This window comes from Aspergillus piperis, assembly GCF_003184755.1.
Source record: "Aspergillus piperis CBS 112811 unplaced genomic scaffold BO85scaffold_14, whole genome shotgun sequence".
NCBI classification, from domain to species: domain Eukaryota; kingdom Fungi; phylum Ascomycota; class Eurotiomycetes; order Eurotiales; family Aspergillaceae; genus Aspergillus; species Aspergillus piperis.
Window position 1 is genome coordinate 615,134 of NW_020291604.1, and position 18,481 is coordinate 633,614.

Below are 18,481 nucleotides of genomic sequence, written 5' to 3' on the forward strand. Positions count from 1 at the left end.
GCTCGCGCGGATCAGAGGCGCGTCCGGAGCGCCGCGTGGTCACGTGACTCTAATTGATGGGAGAAACTGCGCCGAGCGGGAGATTCTCCGACGGACGGCTGGTTCAGCTTCACTTCGGCAGACCGGTCCACCAATTGTTAATCAGTGGGAAGGTTGCCGTGTATTTACAGTCTATTTAATATTGGACTGTAATTCGGCATTGTCAAACACAATGAGTGCCCGAATCTCCCGATCCTGGTTGGCGCTCGCGACTCGCAACTCGTCCGTCCCATTCCTGTACCAGACTCGCACCCTCACTGCCGCATACCTGTCTCCTCCATTCCGTCAGCAGTACTCGACCTCCAGCGACGCCAACGATCAGGACCATGAAGCAGCAGCAACAACAACAACAACAACAACAACAGCAGAACCAGCACAAGATGACAAGCCCTCCCGTCCAGTCCGGAGAAGTTTCCTACGGAAAAAGGCCGCGGCCGTCACTCAACAGCAGCAGCAACAAACACCCACTAAACCAGCTCCGCAAAAGCCCGTCACCATGACCAGCACCGAGAAGCAAATCTTCGGCAATCTGCTCGAACAACTCGGCACCGAGCGCCGCCAGCAATCCCAGACCGAGCTCACCTCATCCACCCCGTCATCATCGTCAACGGAATCGAAACCCACCCTCCGCGACGAAGAAATGGACGAGATGGCGCAAATCTCCGCGATCTTCGACTCCGTCCTGCAAGACATGAAAGAGAAGCGCCAGCGCAGCGCAGCGCGCACCGAGCGACAGGAGAGCGAAATCGCCGTGCGAGAACAGAACACCGCCATTGAAGAGAAGCTCCAAACAGGCGAATACACCGACGACGAGCTAGCGGAGATGATTTCCTCGAAACAGATCACCATGGATAGGGCCATCGAGGCTGTGATCATGCGCGAGTCCGTCAGCATTGAAGCCGCGCTCTGGGACGCTATTGATAACCGTCGCGGAGATACCGCTATCTGGGAGGTATGCAAGGAGCGGATCTTTAATATCCTGCGACACTTGGACGATGAGAAGAAGGGTCTTTTGGGCGTGAAGGACGAATCTACTTCGGAGAGTTTCCTCGCCATTCCCCCTGTCGTTCCCACTGAACCGGTCGTCACCGAACTCTATCCCAAGATGCTCCTCGTCGCGTTCAAGCTTCTCAATCTGCATTATCCTGAATCTCACCTGATCAGTCAGTTCCGTGCCACGATCAAGTCTATGGGTAGGGCATCAGCTGTCCTGGGTGGATCCACGGCGCTTTATAATGAGTTTATTTACTTCTATTGGCGCGGGTGTCATGATTTGCCGGGTGTGGTGTCGCTGCTGCGCGATATGGAGGTTACGGGTGTGGAACCGAATCGACGTACGTGCGGTCTGTTGCATTCGATTAAGAATCAGAGGGATCATGATCTGAGGAATCATTGGCGGAAGGCCAAGGTGGAGGGCAAGCAGGGGAAGTCGAATCGTGAGCCGTGGTGGGATTTGGCGCCGAATCGGAAGGCAGTCCGGGAGTTGTTTGGGGATGAGGGGTGGGTGAAGAAGCTGGAGGGGAGGGTGAAGGAGATTGAGAGGGCGAGGGATTATTAATTGACTTGTATAGTATAGTACAGTATATATGTATGATGCCGTTGAAAGAGACGTGAATGTAAATATAGTACAATTGTATCACCGGAAGTAAATACCAGTAAGCAAAGCAAAGCAAGCTAAAAAGAAATGATGTTAATAATAGTACATCCTACCACCACCCCATACCTTCTTCCCCATCATATTGAAGGGTTCAGGTAACCAGCTACAGCTTCAACCCCCAACTCCTCCCCAATCCCACAGCAGTCGACCCCAAGAACCCCAAACACTGCTTCACCCCAGACACCTTATCCTTCACAGCCCTTGCATCCGCCCACCGGCGAGTCAGAAATTCCTCGGTATCGCGCAGCCCCGCGCTCGTATCCCGCGTCATCACAAACTCCGACGACGCATACACGGCCGCCACAGCCATGCGCTTCGAATACCACGATGCATCGACGGAAGCGTCGCCCGCTAGCGTGAGGATATCGTCCGAGAGAGCGTGCAGTTCGGATAATGAGAGGGGGATGTTTTCGCCGAGGGACATGATGGCTAGGGCCTACATGATCATTAATCATTAGCATATACACGTATCGCTACTATAATGAAGATAGGGAGTGGGAACATACATCCTGCAACTTATCCTTCACCTCCACATTCATGCGCAACCGCTCCATAATCAGAACCTTGATCTTGTCGTCCACGGATAGAGGTCCCTGCTGGGATTGGGATTGCAGCAGCGCATCATTGTCCACCTTGGAGCGCAGGAGACCCCGACGACTCGCCAGCCAGAAGAGAATCAGGTCGAATTCGCCCCGCGGGAGAAGTTGCACCGAGACGTCCAGGAAGCCGGCGTCCCGGGCTCCGAGGGTTAGGGCGTCGCGGGTGAAGCCGTGGGTCGGGACGTGGCGGAGAGCGGAGGAGAGGATGGTCGTTTGGGAGTTGGAGTATTCGTGGGGTGGGGAAGGGTGGTGGATGGAGTGGTAGGAACGGATGCTAGGGGTGGTGGTGGTGGTGCGGAGGCATGGTTGGTGTTGGATGGTGCGGAGGGTGGTGGTGGTGGTGGGTTTGGTGGTGAGGAGAGATGTGGTTGTACGGATGGGTGTGGTTGTGGTTGTCCGGGGTGCGGCAGTTGTGAGATACCTCCGAGAGAGGGTGAGGAGGGGTTGTGAGCGAGTCATGGTGGGTGAGGCAGTGGTTGTGATTGTGGTTTGGGAGGAATTGAAGGTCGGAGATGGAGATGGAGATGGAAGTCGGCGGAGGATTTTCTAAGCGGTGGCCTGAGCGGAGAGCCAAGAGCTTCTTCTTCGGGATGTCTTAATACATAGTGACATAGTGGTATTTGTCTGGGGTCAACTCTTTGGACTGTATACTATTCTAGTGCGATCAACGGGGATTGTTTTGTTTAAAGGGAGGGGTCTACACCGTCAATTGATGGAGTTGATTGGGGCTTGTGGTGGTTCAGGGTTCTTGATTCTGTCGGGGGCGATGAGACAGTGGCTGTCTTTAGTGCTACAGTGGATGGAGTATGGGCTGGGGAAGCAGATTGGAGAGTCACAATGGGAACAACTTTGGGGTTAGCACACTCCGGTGGCTTATTGGTCAATTACTGTATTGCTCTAAGTATGATCTAGTTGATAGGTATTTTGGAGTAATGTGGAAATAAATGAAGGGCTGAAATCAACTGCATTGATGTGGATGCGGTGGTGGTGCCTGTGCCTGTTGATCCTGACAAGATGATAGGCTGTCTTGTCTGATGTTGATGGATGATCAATTAATGCCTCATTTACTGCCACTCGACCATCTCTTACCCTTGAATTTATTTCCCTTGGATCCTTTTGATTCCTTCAAATTATTCCCTCTCCATTTATTTATTTATCAGAGAACATCCCGACCGCTCGAGCCTCCATCCCTGCCGGCTTGCTTATCCCCAGCTGCCTCTCTCTGTTCACACTCTGGCCCCATCTGACTGACTCTCTCTGTTTCTCTCTTTCTTCTCCTCACGACTGTTATCTACTAGTGTGTTTGTTGCATCTGGCACTACTCCCGTACTAACTAGACCACTAGACTATCCCTTCCGATTATCCCCCTCTTCCCTTTCGGATCTCCGTTTCGTTCTGATAATCGTTCGTCCGTCTTGAAAGGCGATCCAGACTGTCTTCCTGTCCGTCCCTCCATTTACCTTGTTCCATCACCATCATCAGCACTACCACCACTACTCCGTATACCAACCACTACTATTCTCTCCCTTGTGATAACTAACGTATCTCTCCCTTCCACAACCCCCCTTTTAATTCATTTTATTCTTCTTACTCCATCAAATCCAATATTGGAAATATCATCAACATGGGTGGGTGATAACTTTTCCTATAATGCAACTTCTCTTTTTCCCCCATGTCGGTTCCCCGGATTGTTTGTTTGTCTCTCTCGTGATCCACCGTCAATGGCTTGTCCCGGTGGACATCCAGCCCACGTTTCCCTCTTGCTTCGATCCATAATCCATACTTTGAGGCTACCTCACCTTACATTCCTGTCCCGGCTGGGAATGAACTTGTGACATGATTGCCCGGCAGACAGGATTGACTTCAACCCTGATGTGCCTCCTCCCACCCCCCCTTGTCTAGGCGGCACATACCTATCCGTATCTCTGATCTCCCCCCTCATCATTATCACACGGGTTCCCACACCAGCAGGGGACCTCCATCCTCGTTCACTGCGCCGGGTGGACGTGCCGAGTCAGAGCAGTGGCCAACCATCCCGACCATGCATCTCATTCCTCTTGCTGCGACAGCTACGCCAACCACAACCACGCTCAGTGGAGGGTTGGCTGCGGATGCCCCCGGGGGGAAGGCCAATCACGCCGCGTGCTGCATGGTGTCCCGAACGGGCTGGCAGACAAGACGGACTCGAACTGCTTCTGCACTGGGCGGATGGGATGGCATGGGATTGGATCTGACTTGACACACACACACGGGCTGGAACAGCACGACAGTGGTCTCTTTTCTCAGCTGGTTTTGGCTTTGGACCTTGTCTCATCGTTTCTTTTTCCTTTTCTCTCTTTTCCCTCCCCCCCCTCTCGGCCATCCCCTTCCCTGGCTGGCTGCTTCTTACACACACGCGCACACTACTCCCACCTACTACTACTGTGCTAGTAGTACTTCCTCACCCTCTCTCTCACACACACAGCCGCCCACACACACACCACACACACACTTTCTTCTGTGTCTGACTTGACTTCCCTTCCCCCCTCCCGCCGTCACCCTCCTTTATCTCGCGCGTCTCGCCTCCTCTCCATTCCTCTTTCTGCTACCTTAATTCCTTCTTCTTTCCCGTCCCCATCCCAATCTTCCCCTTCTTTTTTCCCCCTCTCTTTCGTACTCTGGTAATTTCCTTTCTACTGCTTTGTTCCCTCCCGACCGTGGATTCGGTGGCTTACCATCTAGGCTTAATCTTCAGCCGACGTCTATCGACCCTATCAAGTAAGTTTGCTTTCCGATCGGTTGATTCGCTTGTAGCTCTTCTTGGGAAATGGATGCGAGTTAGCGCTGTTCTTGGTTGTTTTTCTGGAAAGAAAGGACTTTCTTTGCCATTGTTGCGGGCAGCTGGACGGGGAGACAGTGAACAGGTCCATCTCAGCTGCAAATACTAGACAGAGTGATGGGATGGGCGGTGCTCACGGCTCACGTTCGGGAATCCGTCATCCCCACTGTTTGCTGCCACTCCCGCAAGCTATCCACCCTCGTTCTTGATCTTCCACTCCGATCTTCATCTATGATGCATCTAATTTTGGGATTATTATTTCTGGTTGTTGCCTGATTATTTCCCACACGGAAGCGATTTCACTGTGTTCTCACTTGCATCTGTCTCTTCTCTTCACTCTCCTCCCCCTTCCACTGCTGGTCTCTTGGAAATGGGCTGTGTCCAGTTTGCCCGTGACTTTCCCCAGGGTCCCCCCGGTCTGGCGTTTGACGCTAAACCTGTTTGGGGTGTCAAATCACCTGACCGGCCCCGTGTCTGGCGCAGAAACCGGAACTCGGACCCAATCCAATCCAGTCCCGTGCATTCCTGCTCCTGCTCTTCCCTCTTCACTCAACTCACCTCTCAACTCTCCAATTCACTCCCCCCATCTCTCTCCATTGCCATTCTCCATTGCCGATTCCCCCGATTTCGTTCCATCCAACCAAGCAGCTCCATTTCCCACCCACCATCCCCAGTTCCAGGGACCTTGCGCGCTGATCTCATCCAACCCACTCTTGTCTCACCACCTCTTTGCCTTTCTTTAAATCTCCACCCTCCCTCTGCCATTCCCGCGCGCTCGCTCTCCTCCCGCCTCATGTCTCCATCTGCTTTCGACGACACTGACCACGCACAGCGCGAGAGGTCTCGTTCTCCCCGTCGTCGTTCTCGTAGCCCTCGACGCAGCCGTCGCTCTTACTCTCCCCGCAGTCGCTCTCGCAGTCGTGACGACTATCGCCGCTCCGACCGTCGTTCTCGTTCGCCTATGAGTACGACCCAAGGCGCTCCCGGTGGTCATTCTGCTTCTGGTTACGGTGGGCGCAGCAGCTACCCACCTCCCCCCCGTTCGTTCGAAGATCGCGCCGTCGCCAAAGAACAAATGATGCAAGCCGTGCGCGAGTCGTCCCAGCAAGACCGTCGCGTCTATGTGGGCAACCTCTCTTACGATGTCAAGTGGCATCATTTGAAAGATTTTATGAGACAGGGTGAGCAGGGTCATATCGTGTTGCCGGGCGTGTGATAGCGTTTGTGCGGGTCTGGAATCTGTGGCTGACTTTGGAGGGGGACGTTCCGCGCTCGAACAGCTGGAGAAGTCATCTTTGCCGATGTCTTACTGCTTCCCAATGGAATGTCGAAGGTGGGCGCCAATGCGTAGTGTGGCTGGTTTCCTTTCCCTTTTCGTGTTTCTGGATTTTTTTTCTTCCCCTGTTGGTTCGCTTGTTATGGACTGTTTGGGTTGACGGGCTGGGCCTGGCCGTCCGGGATACTGTAGGGATGCGGGTGAGTTGGGTTCCTTGGTCTTTGATGGTCAGCTTTGTGTTACTGACAGTTACAATAGGATTGTGGAATACGCAACCAGGGAACAAGCGCAAAATGCGGTAAACACCCTCAGCAACCAGAACTTGATGGGAAGACTCGTCTACGTCCGTGAGGTATGATGCATCATTTCCCTCCGGGACACTGAAGTCTTGGTCGGAGGATACTGACAAAGCGCAGGATCGTGAGCCCGAGCCTCGTTTCACGGGAGGTCCCTCTCGTGGTGACTTCGGAGGTGGTGGTCGCGGCGGCTTCGGTGGCGGCTTCGGTGGCCCTGCCGGCGGCGGCGCTGGTGGCCGTCAGCTTTATGTTTCGAATGTTGGTTTATTCCCGTCCACCATTGACATTTGATATCATGCTCGACTAGGATTAGGTATTGACGCTGGGGATGTTTAGCTTCCGTTTAATGTTGGCTGGCAAGATTTGAAGGATCTTTTCCGCCAAGCTGGTAAGTATGGGACGGCAGAGCCTCTATTAAATCGCCTTCTCTGCCTCCTCTCCGTCGCAAGCGTCTTCAGCACTGACATTGACTTCTCATATAGCTCAGCAGGGCGCTGTGATCCGTGCCGATGTTCACACCGATGCCACCGGCCGTCCCAAGGGCTCTGGTATTGTCGCCTTCGAGTCCCCCGAGGATGCCCGGAATGCCATTCAGCAGTTCAACGGATACGACTGGCAAGGACGCCAGCTGGAGGTTCGTGAGGATCGCTTCGCTGGTGCTGGACCTGGATTCGGTGGCCGTGGTGGCTTCGGCGGTCGCGGTGGCTTTGGTGGTGGTTTCGGTGGCCGCGGTGGCTTTGGTGGCCGTGGCGGCTTCGGCGGAGGCTTCCGTGGTGGTTATGGCGGTGCGCCCGGCGGTTTCGGTGGTGCTCCTGGTGGTTTCGAGGGTGTGCCCTCTGGTCCCCCTAACCCGTTCACCGATTTCGCTACCTCCGGCGGCGACAAGAGCGCTGTCATCTACGTGCGCAACCTGCCTTGGTCGACTTGCAACGAGGATCTGGTGGATCTGTTCTCGACTATCGGCAAGGTTGATCGTGCGGAGATCCAGTACGAGCCCAATGGTCGCTCCCGCGGCACCGGTGTGGTTCAGTTTGATAGTACGGAGACTGCGGAGACAGCTATCGGTAGGTTTTGTGATTGCATCCGCAGAAAGACATCTACTAACTGCATTACAGCCAAGTTCACCGGCTACCAGTACGGCGGTCGTCCCCTGGGCATTACGTTCGTCAAGTACATGAACGCCGGCCCCGGGCCCGGTGATGTTGCGATGGACGGCACTGAGCCGACTGCTCCGATCACGCAGGATCAGATCATGTAACACTATCATATGACTTGTTTTTTTCTTTCGGGAGGACATATCGAGGCCGAAAAAAGTTTGCGATGTAACACTCCGGATCGAGAAAAGAATGATCTGTTGGCGCGGGTTCGCGTATGCTGCATTTTGTTCCATACCAGGCATACCTTATGATTTGTTTTTCTTGCTATTACTATCGGGCATTCTATTGTTGTTTCATATCTCCGACGATCTGGTCTGGCGGGGACGCATCGGATGTTGTTCAAGCTGAAATTGCAAGTGGATGGCTTCTGGTGGATTTGTTCCTTTGCGTTTGGACGGTTGCCCTAGCGAAATTGCTGCACTGGAGGGTTTGACCCGTTTGATTGTTTGACTTGTAGGCTTGTAAGTGGTAGGCTAGGACGGAGATACCCGACTATACATGGTAGTGATTGTCTTGGAGTTACCAGTATGCTAAGCTAGATGCGGTGGGTCTTTCGTCATTCACATTCTAGGAATTTCGAAGAATATACATAACATTCAACCCTATTCTCTCCAGTAGAACAGTACCCTATGGGCAATGGTAACAGATCCTTGAGGATGACCACTTCCCATAATGATCAACAAAGTTATAGCTCAGCTCCCAAGACAAAACTATTGCCAAAAGAGCCCTGATTCCTTACTAACTAGTTACTACTCCTCTACTCACTTGTTGTAGGAAGCGAAGTTATAGTTCCCTCTGTTTTTCGTCTACTGATTGCTCTCCTTATCGGGACTCGCAGTCGGATCTTACTACTGCCATGGCTACTTAGCTTCTAACTCTAATATCTATTGATGTTCTGTTTTAGACAGTGGTATATACAGGAGGATACAATAGATTGGTTCAGCAGGATTTGATACAAGTACATGTTGTGGAAAAAGACGGGACTGCTATAGACCAATACCCTTTATCATATCTAGATATTTAGTTGTCTCCTTTTATAATAGCCTATCATAATAGAAGTTTCATCATCGATTTGAATTTTCTTACTACAGATAATAATGTGATCCTTCTGAATAGTAGCTGATAACTATAGTAGTAGATATAGAATCACAATCAAGATCATACTACAGTATAAATTCCTTTACTTAGTTACTCAATTTCCTTATATATCACTATTTCTAAAATCTATCACTTCGGCTTGTCTCTCTTCTTCTGCCTTTTTAGCAGCGGCCTCCGCTTTATTTGCCTCCTCAATTTGTTTCCAATAGAGGTATCACCATGTCAGTAGTCTGGATTTCTGAAGTATATGTAAATAGTAGATACTAGTAGTATGATTTACTTACATCACGGCAATGACCACCGCAATGAGTCTGACAATCGAGACAAGGGTCGGTGGGTCCAGCAGCGCAGTCGCAGACTTTGCTCCCGTCCTATATATACCTACCCAAAATAACTAGAAAGTCATATCGCAAGGTTGTATTTAGTAGGTAATCCATCACTTACACAATCAAACCAGCGCTCCCTTACATTGAACCCATCGATCCAAATCCATCCTGCTTTAATACCACAGCCGTGGCACGATGATTATACAGATATATATATATATATATATTTAAAGAAAGGAGGATGGTGAAGAAATGAAAGAAAAAAAGGTAGTATAGATGTAGTAGATAGATCGATAGATACAATAGTAGTACCCCCCCACTACAGCCGAGGAACTGGCGTCTTTTTAATTCTTCCAATAATGATATCGAAAAACACTACTATTCACGTAGCAAAGAGTAAGAGTCTTTCTTACTGGCTATCTTGCAGTTTCAGCTATCAAAAGTGCCGCCCCGCATCATCGTTGCTGCCTTTTTAATGACGATCTATCTATCTCCAGGATGAGCTAGTCTTGTATAACTAATCTCAGATACGCTGTCCCTCCCGATGTAGACTACCACCAAACCTCAGCCACGCGCTAAGTTCTAGTTACCACCAGATAAATTGCAGTACGTACCTCCACTTAGATCTCGTCAGTATTTTGGTACGGGGCTCACTTTGATGACTTCGTAGCGGGAATAGTTACAGAGATAGCGGGGTTCAGGCTAAACCGCTAAGCCAAAAAGACCTAAAGATCGAAAGCTCTTCCTGTTCGGTTATGTTCTGTTTATCACATCGGAGTTGATATCCGGGGGGATGAGTATATGGCATTATTGTGATTGGTTGAAGTATGTGCCAAGCTCAGTTCTGGAAGATTGATTAATCACGTGACTAGTAGTCAGTATCTACGGAGTACGTAGATAGGATCGAGAATAGATAGATAATGGGTTTCAGTGTCAATCATGCATGCCTGACTGGCTTATATAATATCTAACTTCAGGTATGATCATCAGATGTGGTAGGTTGATCATAGTGAGAAATTGGTCTTACAATCAATCTATTCCAACAATCTATCCATTAGACTGGCTTATATGGTATTGGAAACACTCGAGTGTATCTGAGAGGTGTTGGAATGAGGCACATATGGACCAGAGATGAGGAATTTCTTGTTGTCTATATTGGGTTTTACTGGAGTAGTAGCAGGGCTTGTCTTTGGGGCGGGAGGGCAGTCTTCCACAGCTAGTGTAATATATACATGTGTTGGACATCATGGTTGCTCCAAATCTATACTATGTATAGTAAGAAAGCTGGACAATTGATATTACTATTCAGTTGGTTGCTGAAGAAAACGAAGCAATCTATTGATGGGAAAGGAATGAATGACAGAGACACACAAGCCGTACATTGAAACGATCAAAAATCAGAAGAAAGAAAGGAAGGAAGAGACAGATCTGAAGCACAACAGAAATCATATAGAGCCCCTATATCAACGACAAACGTCCGTCTACTCCCAGGCTAATACCCCTTATTCATCTTCAGCCCCTCGCAAATATGTCCTCCGCAACTTCCGTGGCTTGTATTCACCATCACTACCCTCATCAACAGCTTCCTCTTGGTTCACTCCCTCCTTCTCTGCGGTATTGGTGTGACCCTGCGCGACATAAATGGGCTTATCGCCAGCAGCAGCCCACCGAGTCCGAGCTTTGGGCCCCTTAGGCGCCGTCAGAACCCTTGCGGTAACGATCTGGAGAGGAGGCCGAGATTGCCAACCATTGGTTGCTACAATGTCATGATAGCTGTAGTGCGGGCGTGTCACGATTAGAACCCGAGCACCGTGGTGAGGCATGAAGCCGACGTGAAGGATATGATGATCCATGTTTTTGGCATGGCGATCAAAGGTCGGAAGGTCAGGCAGTAGTTCAACTACAAGATTGCCAAACATATCGCCTTGGAGACTGGTGAACTGATGGGCAGCTTCCTCTAGGACTTCGCGAGTTCTTTCTTCGCGTATGGCCTGATCTTCCTCGCTCAGTGAGCCTCGGAATAAGAGCTGGAATGGCTGGCTCGCTAGCAGTTCGTCTCCATACGTCTTTAGAAGGGGCTTCCGGCGTTCCAGTGTCGCATGAAGGAGTGGTGTGGGAGGAGGATTGGACACCCATTCTGACGCTCTCATCATACATACGCTCACGAGGGTCGACTTCCACCAGGCTGCGTCTTGGGGCAATGCTATGCAGAAGGAACAGAAAAAGGGTAAAGTCAGCGACATTGACTCCACAGCGTGGGGAGAAAACAAAGAGGGTGGGGGAGGACGAAGGGTCTTATAACCTACTTTCTTTGAACCTCTCATAGACATAGTCGAGTCGTTTGCAGAAGTTGTCATCTCCTTCCTGGTCAGCAGCATCCATTTTTGCATCCATGAACCAGAATGTAGAGGCGGCAAATTTATCATAGATGAACTTGTTCATCATGGTTTCCAACAAAACAATCCCAAATTCAGCACGACCGCCAGGGGGAAGAGAGGAATATATACTGTCCCAGTCATCTTGGACGCAAAAACCATCCAGACCTGCAATGATCATTCGTTTGTCATTATTAGAGAGACGGTATATCGGCTTGCTCTCACCCCATGCCATGGCCCAGCCCTGGACGCGTAGAGCGAGCAGACTAGAGCCGTTGCGGACTATTTCCGGCGCGGATCGTATATGAGGCCGGGTTAGCATGCCCATCATAAAATGATGTTCCATTATGTCATGATACTCCTCTTGTTGACAGAGATACTCGCCATTGGGGTACACAGCTGGCCCCTTTCCCTTCTCTTGTACGGCTGGGGGAGGACGCTTGGGTGGCGTTTGCTTTTTCCGAGTAGTGACCATACTGGCTATTGGTTGGTTGGCTCAAGTGGTTCAAGTAAGTCAAGTAGAAGAGGTAGTTCTGGGTTGGCCTGGGAGAGGGGAGGTGGGAAGAATGATGAGGAGAAGGAGAAGGAAGGAAAATGGGAACAACAGTAAAAGGAGGAGAAACCGAGCAGGTTCAAAGAAAAGATATTCGGCTTGAAGTGTTCTCTTCATTCATTCACGGTCGTTTTCAGGCTTCTTTACTGCTCATTGGCCCTTAGGGCTGCCCGGCTCTTTGTGAGCCATCACCCATATTCCAGCCGCCTGAGGATCTCAGCCGCGAAAACAAAAACATTCCGCGATGCCCTTCAAATGGGTGACGGGAGTTTGGTAAAGACAGGAAGAGGAACATACACTGTCAGATGAGCTGAAGTGATAAAACAAGAAGCCATTCTGAGGTCTCAACCAGGTGAGCAGCAGTGGGTAGCAGCGAGTGTTCGTTGAATGGGTGCGGATACTACTCACGATTTGGACAATAAATATTTATAAGGGGATTCAGTAATAATATAGTTATAGCAGAGTCACAAATAGAAGACACACAGATCAAGGCCGTGGCACGCATCGATCATGCAGCTGACAATCCAGTAAGGACTTCGCTATGTTACGGGTAAACCGAATTAAACCCTTAACTGTCCTCCCAGCCTGTTATAAAGTCATCCAGTACGTATCGCGCAACTGCCACTAATTATATCCATTGGATAAAAGCTAATCTGTCCCAAGTTTCTTCAAGTCTTGGGGATATGTATACGAAAATACTTGACATTACTATTAAACTAGCTTGCAGGCGAGACAGAAAGAAAGTCATCTAACTACTATTGACTAACCGACCCTTCTTCTGAAAACTTGTTTCCTATCTCTTGACAAAAGGAAGATTTGATATCATCTATTTATCAAGCACTCTGATATGGTGCGCACACCCCACGGGGATTCATTCTTGCGGGGTTCGATAATTACTTATTTGGACGACTTGGTTAAGAAGGACCCCGAGTTGGGATGAGATGGATACTTCCTTTGTGTTTTACGGGATCAGGATCGGTTTAGCTGTTTAGCTTTTCCCCTTGGGATTAGCTATGTATGTATCTATTGGCGATGGAGAGATGTATTTTGTGAATGGTCCAACGGTCATGGGGGAAATCACTCGTAGAAAGTTGTTTGGCATCGTTATATTATTAGAAGAATGGGCTTTCCGGCCGTGTCGATAAGGAGGTCGATATCTTAATTTTCTATTAATTCTGACAGCATGTTGGAATTCAGTTCAGTTCATTCGTAACCTATATAGATAGATATCCAAAGTCCTGATGAAGGACAAACGATCCGTGTGTTTGTTTGCATACATCCATCCGAGGATTCAAACTCCCGACGACCAGACTAGGTTCGAAAACAAGCAAAGCAACAAGCATGCAAAATATAGCAGACGCAGAAAGAAAGCTCAGATCAACCAGCTGAAGCAAGAATAAGATGAAGACCAAGAAAAGTTCAAATGGTGGGGGAATATTGTACAGAGAATTGAAGAAACCAGGCATCGCAAACGGTGCACAAGTGCAAGAAGTGAAAAAAGAAACATGTCCCATCCAGTGATCCAGAATTGATCCAAACGCCTTAATCATCCAACCGTCCATCCGGTCCGTCCATCCATCCGTGGACCGGTCACCACCACCTGTCACATTGCAAACGCCGAAAAGTGATATGTCAAATATGTTAGGGGCGCAGCTAGTAGGCTCATTGCCTGACTTCAGCGTTCCCGGTTTTGGAAGTGAGTAATCTTCCTTTCGATGGAAGAGATCATCACATCCACATATGCATGCGTGAGAATAATGTACATAGGAAAGTAACAAAGGAAATCAACAAAGGAAATTGGTGACATAGGGAAATAGCAACACAGCGCCGGAGCACAGTCGTTGCTTATGCAGCCATACCGGTTGGAGGGTAATGGCCTGGAATCTGTAGTTCAAGCGTCGACACACTATTCTTGGACTGCGGTGGAGGACGCCTGAGGCTTCCGGTTTGCGAGGCAGCCGCCGAATCGGTTGTGACAGGTCCAGCCAGTGGCGTCCGCATTGAGCCGTCTACCGAAGCCGCCGATTGCTGCTTCGTAATGCCCACACCGTCATCCACCAAGGTGTCATCTTGAGCGTCAGACTCTTCTCGTTCATCAATCGACGTGGGCACGGTGGTATGAGTGTAGTCGGTTACATTCGTCGTTGTTGGTGCGGTTGATGTGCTCTCGCCGCGCTCCCTCTGGCGGGTCAGAGAAGGGTCGCGAGAGTTTGTGGACCCAAGTCCCGCCACATATAAATTCGTGGTACTCCCGCGATCAGATCCGATTCTTTCCCGGTTGTCGTTCGAATTTTGAGTGTGTTGGCCAAACTGTCTCTGTCGACCGCCATCTGACGTGCTCATCCAGCTGCCATAGTAGCTATCGTGTCTCTCCACTGGAGCTGCAGCAGCAGCACTGCCAGCACGATTCTGGCCCATCTCTACATCATTGCTGAATGAATCCCGACCGTCAGGCAAGGAGCCGGCTGCGGCTAGAAGATCTCTCTCACCAGAGCTCTCACCACTAGAGGGTGACAGTGGAGCCTCCAAATGGCGGTCTATTTGCACGTCACTGGGGAAACGCCCGCCCGGTTCGCGAGGCTGAGACGTCGGACGTTCCTGGTGCAAGACTGCCGACTCTGCAGAGTACGGTGTGCGGTCTGCTTCGTCTTCATCCATCCCATCACTGCTGTTCCGCCAGCTCATGCCACTCACAGTTCGAATATGCTGCCTCACATATGCATTCCGAGCCTCGCCAGTCTTCGAGATGAGGCTCTCGATGTCTTCATACCAGGCCATCATCGTATCGTGCGACTCCGCGCGGAAGACCCAGGAATGACCCCGGTGCATGGTCCCGGTTTGTCGCCCCTTGAGCATGAATTTGTGCGATGTCGAATCTGGCTGCGAATGCGACCCCAGCTTCTGCTCGGGAAGGTTCAATGACATCACCGGTTGTTGCCATGCGACTCGATCGGCAGACTTGAACTCGTGAAGATGAGTAGGAGACAGAACATACCTATTCAAGTCAGCAAGAGTTATTCTAGGACGCATGGGACCTTCATCCCGAGTGTTACTCACCAGCCGGGCGTATAGCTCTTGAGGTACTTGCTTTTGCGCTCCAACATCCCGGATCGGACCTCCACTGCCGCGGGATGATCCCTACCCGGATATGTGATATTCTCCACATCGCGAAGAGGAACGCGCGGATCGACCAGTTCATCCGTGTTCGCGATGAAGGAGTTCCACTCGTGATCGTGAGGCATGGAGATCGGCCCCGCGCGCAGTTTTTCGACGGTGTCATATGTCTCATCTGCTTCACGCTTGAGGATGCTGGCATATGCATTATAGGCTTTCTGTATTTCGCCTACAACGATGGACTCGAGCTCGCGACCAGAATGTTCTAGGTTCAAGAATGCCTAGAAAACGTTAGTGCTCCGCATCCTGCAAGTTTGCTAACGAACCACATACCCGGTGCAGGTAGTTTTCCTCTTCGATTTGCTTCTCAATTTGCCTGTCCACGCCCAGGCGAACGATGAAAGGATCGCCTCTCCCAGAGGTTGCAGAAGGGTCGGTGTCAACCAAACCCAGCGCTTCGTGCAAGTGTCGAACTGTTTTGCGGGTGGCGTCGACTTCCTTCTCCACGGAGTTGCGGAAATCACCAGAGAGACCCCGAATTTCCTTGGTCTTCTTCTGTAGATCGTTTCGCAAACCCATCAGCTGGTTCACGACTTCGCTTTCCACCTCCGCGGCTTTGTTCGCTTCCAAGTATCCTTGTCGGTGAAAGTCACGCAAAATGTCGGTCGCATCGGACAGACCACCGGATTTGAGGAACGTGGGGGGCAGCGATGTGTTCTGCATGATATTGGATGCTGACAGGAACAGTTTCGATCGGGTTTCGTAGGACTTCTGCACTTCTTTGAAGAAGATAATGAGGTCCTTCAAGACCTTGCGCCATGCTACCATGAATTAGCACACAAGAGACCCAAAATCGGGGACAACATGCTGAAATACCTTGAAAGCGATTGGCCAGAACCTCAGTCGGGCTTCCATTCGTGGGAATAGGAACATAGAAAGCGCTGTTCGGATCTTCGCCATCGGCGCCATACTTTTCTTTGTCACCCAGGACCAGGCTCCGTACACTGCCCGCGCGCAAGCTGCGCTTGCTACCGCTGCGGCGCATACTGCCCCTCTTGCTGAGGGATGCTTTCTTCTTCAAGGTACTGGTCCGGGTCGGGGTCGCGGAACGGGTCTGTGACATTTGGGAAGCGGATCGCTGCATGCCGGATGGACCGTCTACCGAGTCACGCTGACTGGCGACATCGAATTCCTCGTGAAAGCGGCCGTTATACGGGTGAGATGTTGGTGCCTCAGGATTGGCGCCGTGCGCAAGGTAACCGGAGGTGCTGGCAACGATCGAATTCGGCCGGGAGCTAGAGCGCGTGCTGTACCCGCGATTTAACAGCAGGTCGGGGTGGTGTGGAATAGAGCCGTAAGTGTCCTGCACTGGCGTTTGCGACCTAACGGCCATAGCCATGGCTGGACAGGAGGAGGGGAAAGGGAGGGAAGAGGGGGAGGGAGGAAGAGGAGGCGGAGGAGGAGGGCGGTGATGTGACGGACAACGGAGAGGGTGGTAGCAGTTGGGAACAATCGGGCGGTGCAGACCAGGCTAGGCCCGTGTGTCGATATCGAGCGACCGGGTGGTTGCAAGCTTGGGTGCAAGACAGTTCCGGATGCGGGCGGCCGTGATAAGAATATAAGGGTAAGGTCTGATAATATATCATGAAACGCGATATAAAAAAAGAAATGAGAATAGGAGGGGAGAGCAAAAAAAGGAGAGAGATCTGAATCCACCACCCCGGAACGAATCACGACGGATCTAGTTTTGGGGGGATGAGAAGGGAGACAGGATAGTACGGAGTAGATAGTAGTAATAGTGGTAGTAGTGGTAGTGTCAAGCAAGCCTAGCCGTGGTTACCAGGGCGAATTGGGGGGAGATTCAAGCAAGTGGAAATTAGCGACCAGCCGGAAGTGTCTCGACTCTGGCCCAAAGGGTCTGGGGCGGACTGTTTGCGGGGGCAAAAGAGCCAGCAACAACTCCTATCCGTCCGGCGCGATGGTGCTTGTCGTCGTCGTCTGCAAGTCGGTGCACCAAGACAGCAAGTAGTGGTGAAAGGACGGGTTAGCGGGTGAGACTAGTACGATTGCGCTCGCAATAGTGGCCGGAGTAGTCGGTGCAGGAGCAGGAATAATCAGCAGCCGATCAGAACGCGTCTCGGGGGTTATTATTTAGTTTCCCAGGGAGATTGGGCCCCACCGGGTCGAAAGGACGAGGGAAGAGAGGAATGGATCCCAGAGTAATAGTAAGTAATAAGGGAAGCGGAAGCCAAGTGGGAGTAGTACGTAGTATGACAACTACTAAGTACTGAATGAGTTGAGGTAGGGGCAGGGGAGAAAGTAAGTCAGTGACAAAAGATCCGGCGGCAGGTAGATCGACAATATAGTTGGTAGTGGAGGGGATCCAACTCATCCACAAACAGAATGTAAAACTCAGGAGAAAGCACGAGAAATCCTCCGATGCAAGTTCAAACTGTTTCTCTTGCTTCTTGCTCGTCGTGATAAAAAGAAAGGGGGGGAAATGATGGAAGCTATAATTCAAGTGCCGGTTCCGGATGACGTCTACGCCGGACAAAAGCACCCAGTTGTTTGGTGAAAGTCTGCGACGGTATGACGCCCAAAGGTTGGAACGGAATCTCCGGGCCCGACTTGACTTCACCAGATCCTTGAACTAGAACCAGCCAGACACACGAAGAGTCATGCAATCAGAGCTGAGAGATCGGGGTAGTCGCAAAGTAGTTGTAGATAGTTTGCTTGTGATCGTGGTCGATCGGAATGGTCTCCTTTTCCAGAACAGGACCACTAGATGATACCGCATTCGTCGCTAATTAGAGTCGACACTCTCAAGAATAATAATACTAGTAGTATAAAAATAACCTCCCCACGGAAATGAAGAGGGAATAAATAAATATTAATAAAACAGAAGGATCTGCTCCTAAGGAACAGACAGACAGACAGACAGGCAGGCAGGCAGATAGACCACTGTTAGTAAGTAGTATTGCTGGGGAACTGGAAGTGGGTTTAATGCCGTTGCCTGTTCCCTTGTTCAGGAGAGGCGAAGCTGGCAAGTCATCGTCATCACTTCCCCTCCGCCAACATCATCACAGTTCGTATCCCTCCCAAAATAATTATAAGGGTCCCCAGTAATAAGCTGGTAGTAATCGTGAACTACCACTATCGTTGAGTGTCTCCCC

At 50.6% G+C, this 18,481-nt stretch overlaps 6 protein-coding genes across 6 annotated transcripts; 3 read left to right on the plus strand and 3 right to left on the minus strand.

Annotated features, from left to right (window-relative positions):
* Positions 1–107: 107 nt before the first annotated feature.
* On the plus strand, positions 108–1,600 carry BO85DRAFT_451146 (uncharacterized protein; the record flags this gene model as incomplete). The annotated part of the gene is made up of 1 exon (XM_025660521.1): positions 108–1,600. The coding sequence occupies exon 1, from the start codon at positions 212–214 to the stop codon at positions 1,595–1,597; it is 1,386 nt and encodes a 461-aa protein (XP_025513822.1). The 5' UTR covers positions 108–211.
* On the minus strand, positions 1,575–2,957 carry BO85DRAFT_451147 (uncharacterized protein). The gene is made up of 2 exons (XM_025660522.1): positions 2,203–2,957; positions 1,575–2,132 (listed from the first exon to the last, which is right to left on the minus strand). The coding sequence occupies exons 1-2, from the start codon at positions 2,752–2,754 to the stop codon at positions 1,800–1,802; spliced, it is 885 nt and encodes a 294-aa protein (XP_025513823.1). The 5' UTR covers positions 2,755–2,957; the 3' UTR covers positions 1,575–1,799.
* Positions 2,958–5,906: 2,949 nt separating this feature from the next.
* On the plus strand, positions 5,907–7,943 carry BO85DRAFT_460998 (RNP domain protein; the record flags this gene model as incomplete). Its single annotated transcript, XM_025661751.1, has 7 exons — positions 5,907–6,294; positions 6,394–6,460; positions 6,648–6,741; positions 6,806–6,943; positions 7,022–7,073; positions 7,168–7,749; positions 7,801–7,943. The coding sequence occupies 7 exons, from the start codon at positions 5,907–5,909 to the stop codon at positions 7,941–7,943; spliced, it is 1,464 nt and encodes a 487-aa protein (XP_025513824.1).
* Positions 7,944–7,971: 28 nt separating this feature from the next.
* On the plus strand, positions 7,972–8,337 carry BO85DRAFT_69211 (uncharacterized protein). Its single transcript, XM_025665597.1, has one exon. It carries the CDS (start codon positions 8,057–8,059, stop codon positions 8,273–8,275), a length of 219 nt encoding a protein of 72 aa, XP_025513825.1. The 5' UTR covers positions 7,972–8,056; the 3' UTR covers positions 8,276–8,337.
* A 2,274-nt stretch (positions 8,338–10,611) lies between these two features.
* BO85DRAFT_401148 (uncharacterized protein) lies at positions 10,612–11,876 on the minus strand (the record flags this gene model as incomplete). Its single annotated transcript, XM_025657150.1, has 2 exons — positions 10,612–11,403; positions 11,573–11,876. The coding sequence occupies 2 exons, from the start codon at positions 11,874–11,876 to the stop codon at positions 10,769–10,771; spliced, it is 939 nt and encodes a 312-aa protein (XP_025513826.1). The 3' UTR covers positions 10,612–10,768.
* Positions 11,877–14,039: 2,163 nt separating this feature from the next.
* Positions 14,040–16,707, minus strand: BO85DRAFT_375943 (SLM1 family PH domain-containing protein; the record flags this gene model as incomplete). The annotated part of the gene is made up of 4 exons (XM_025656198.1): positions 14,040–15,189; positions 15,252–15,589; positions 15,642–16,129; positions 16,185–16,707. The coding sequence occupies 4 exons, from the start codon at positions 16,705–16,707 to the stop codon at positions 14,040–14,042; spliced, it is 2,499 nt and encodes an 832-aa protein (XP_025513827.1).
* Positions 16,708–18,481: the final 1,774 nt, after the last annotated feature.

What these genes read in the sequence shown, in the direction of transcription:
- BO85DRAFT_451147 (XM_025660522.1), bottom strand. Translation starts at nt 2,754, where the DNA reads ATGACTCGCTCACAACCCCTCCTCACCCTCTCTCGGAGGTATCTCACA. An exon ending in TGAAGGATAAGTTGCAGGAT is followed by an intron (nt 2,133 to 2,202) that starts GTATGTTCCCAC and finishes ATGATCATGTAG; the next exon opens with GCCCTAGCCATCATGTCCCT.
- BO85DRAFT_69211 (XM_025665597.1), top strand. Translation starts at nt 8,057, where the DNA reads ATGCTGCATTTTGTTCCATACCAGGCATACCTTATGATTTGTTTTTCT.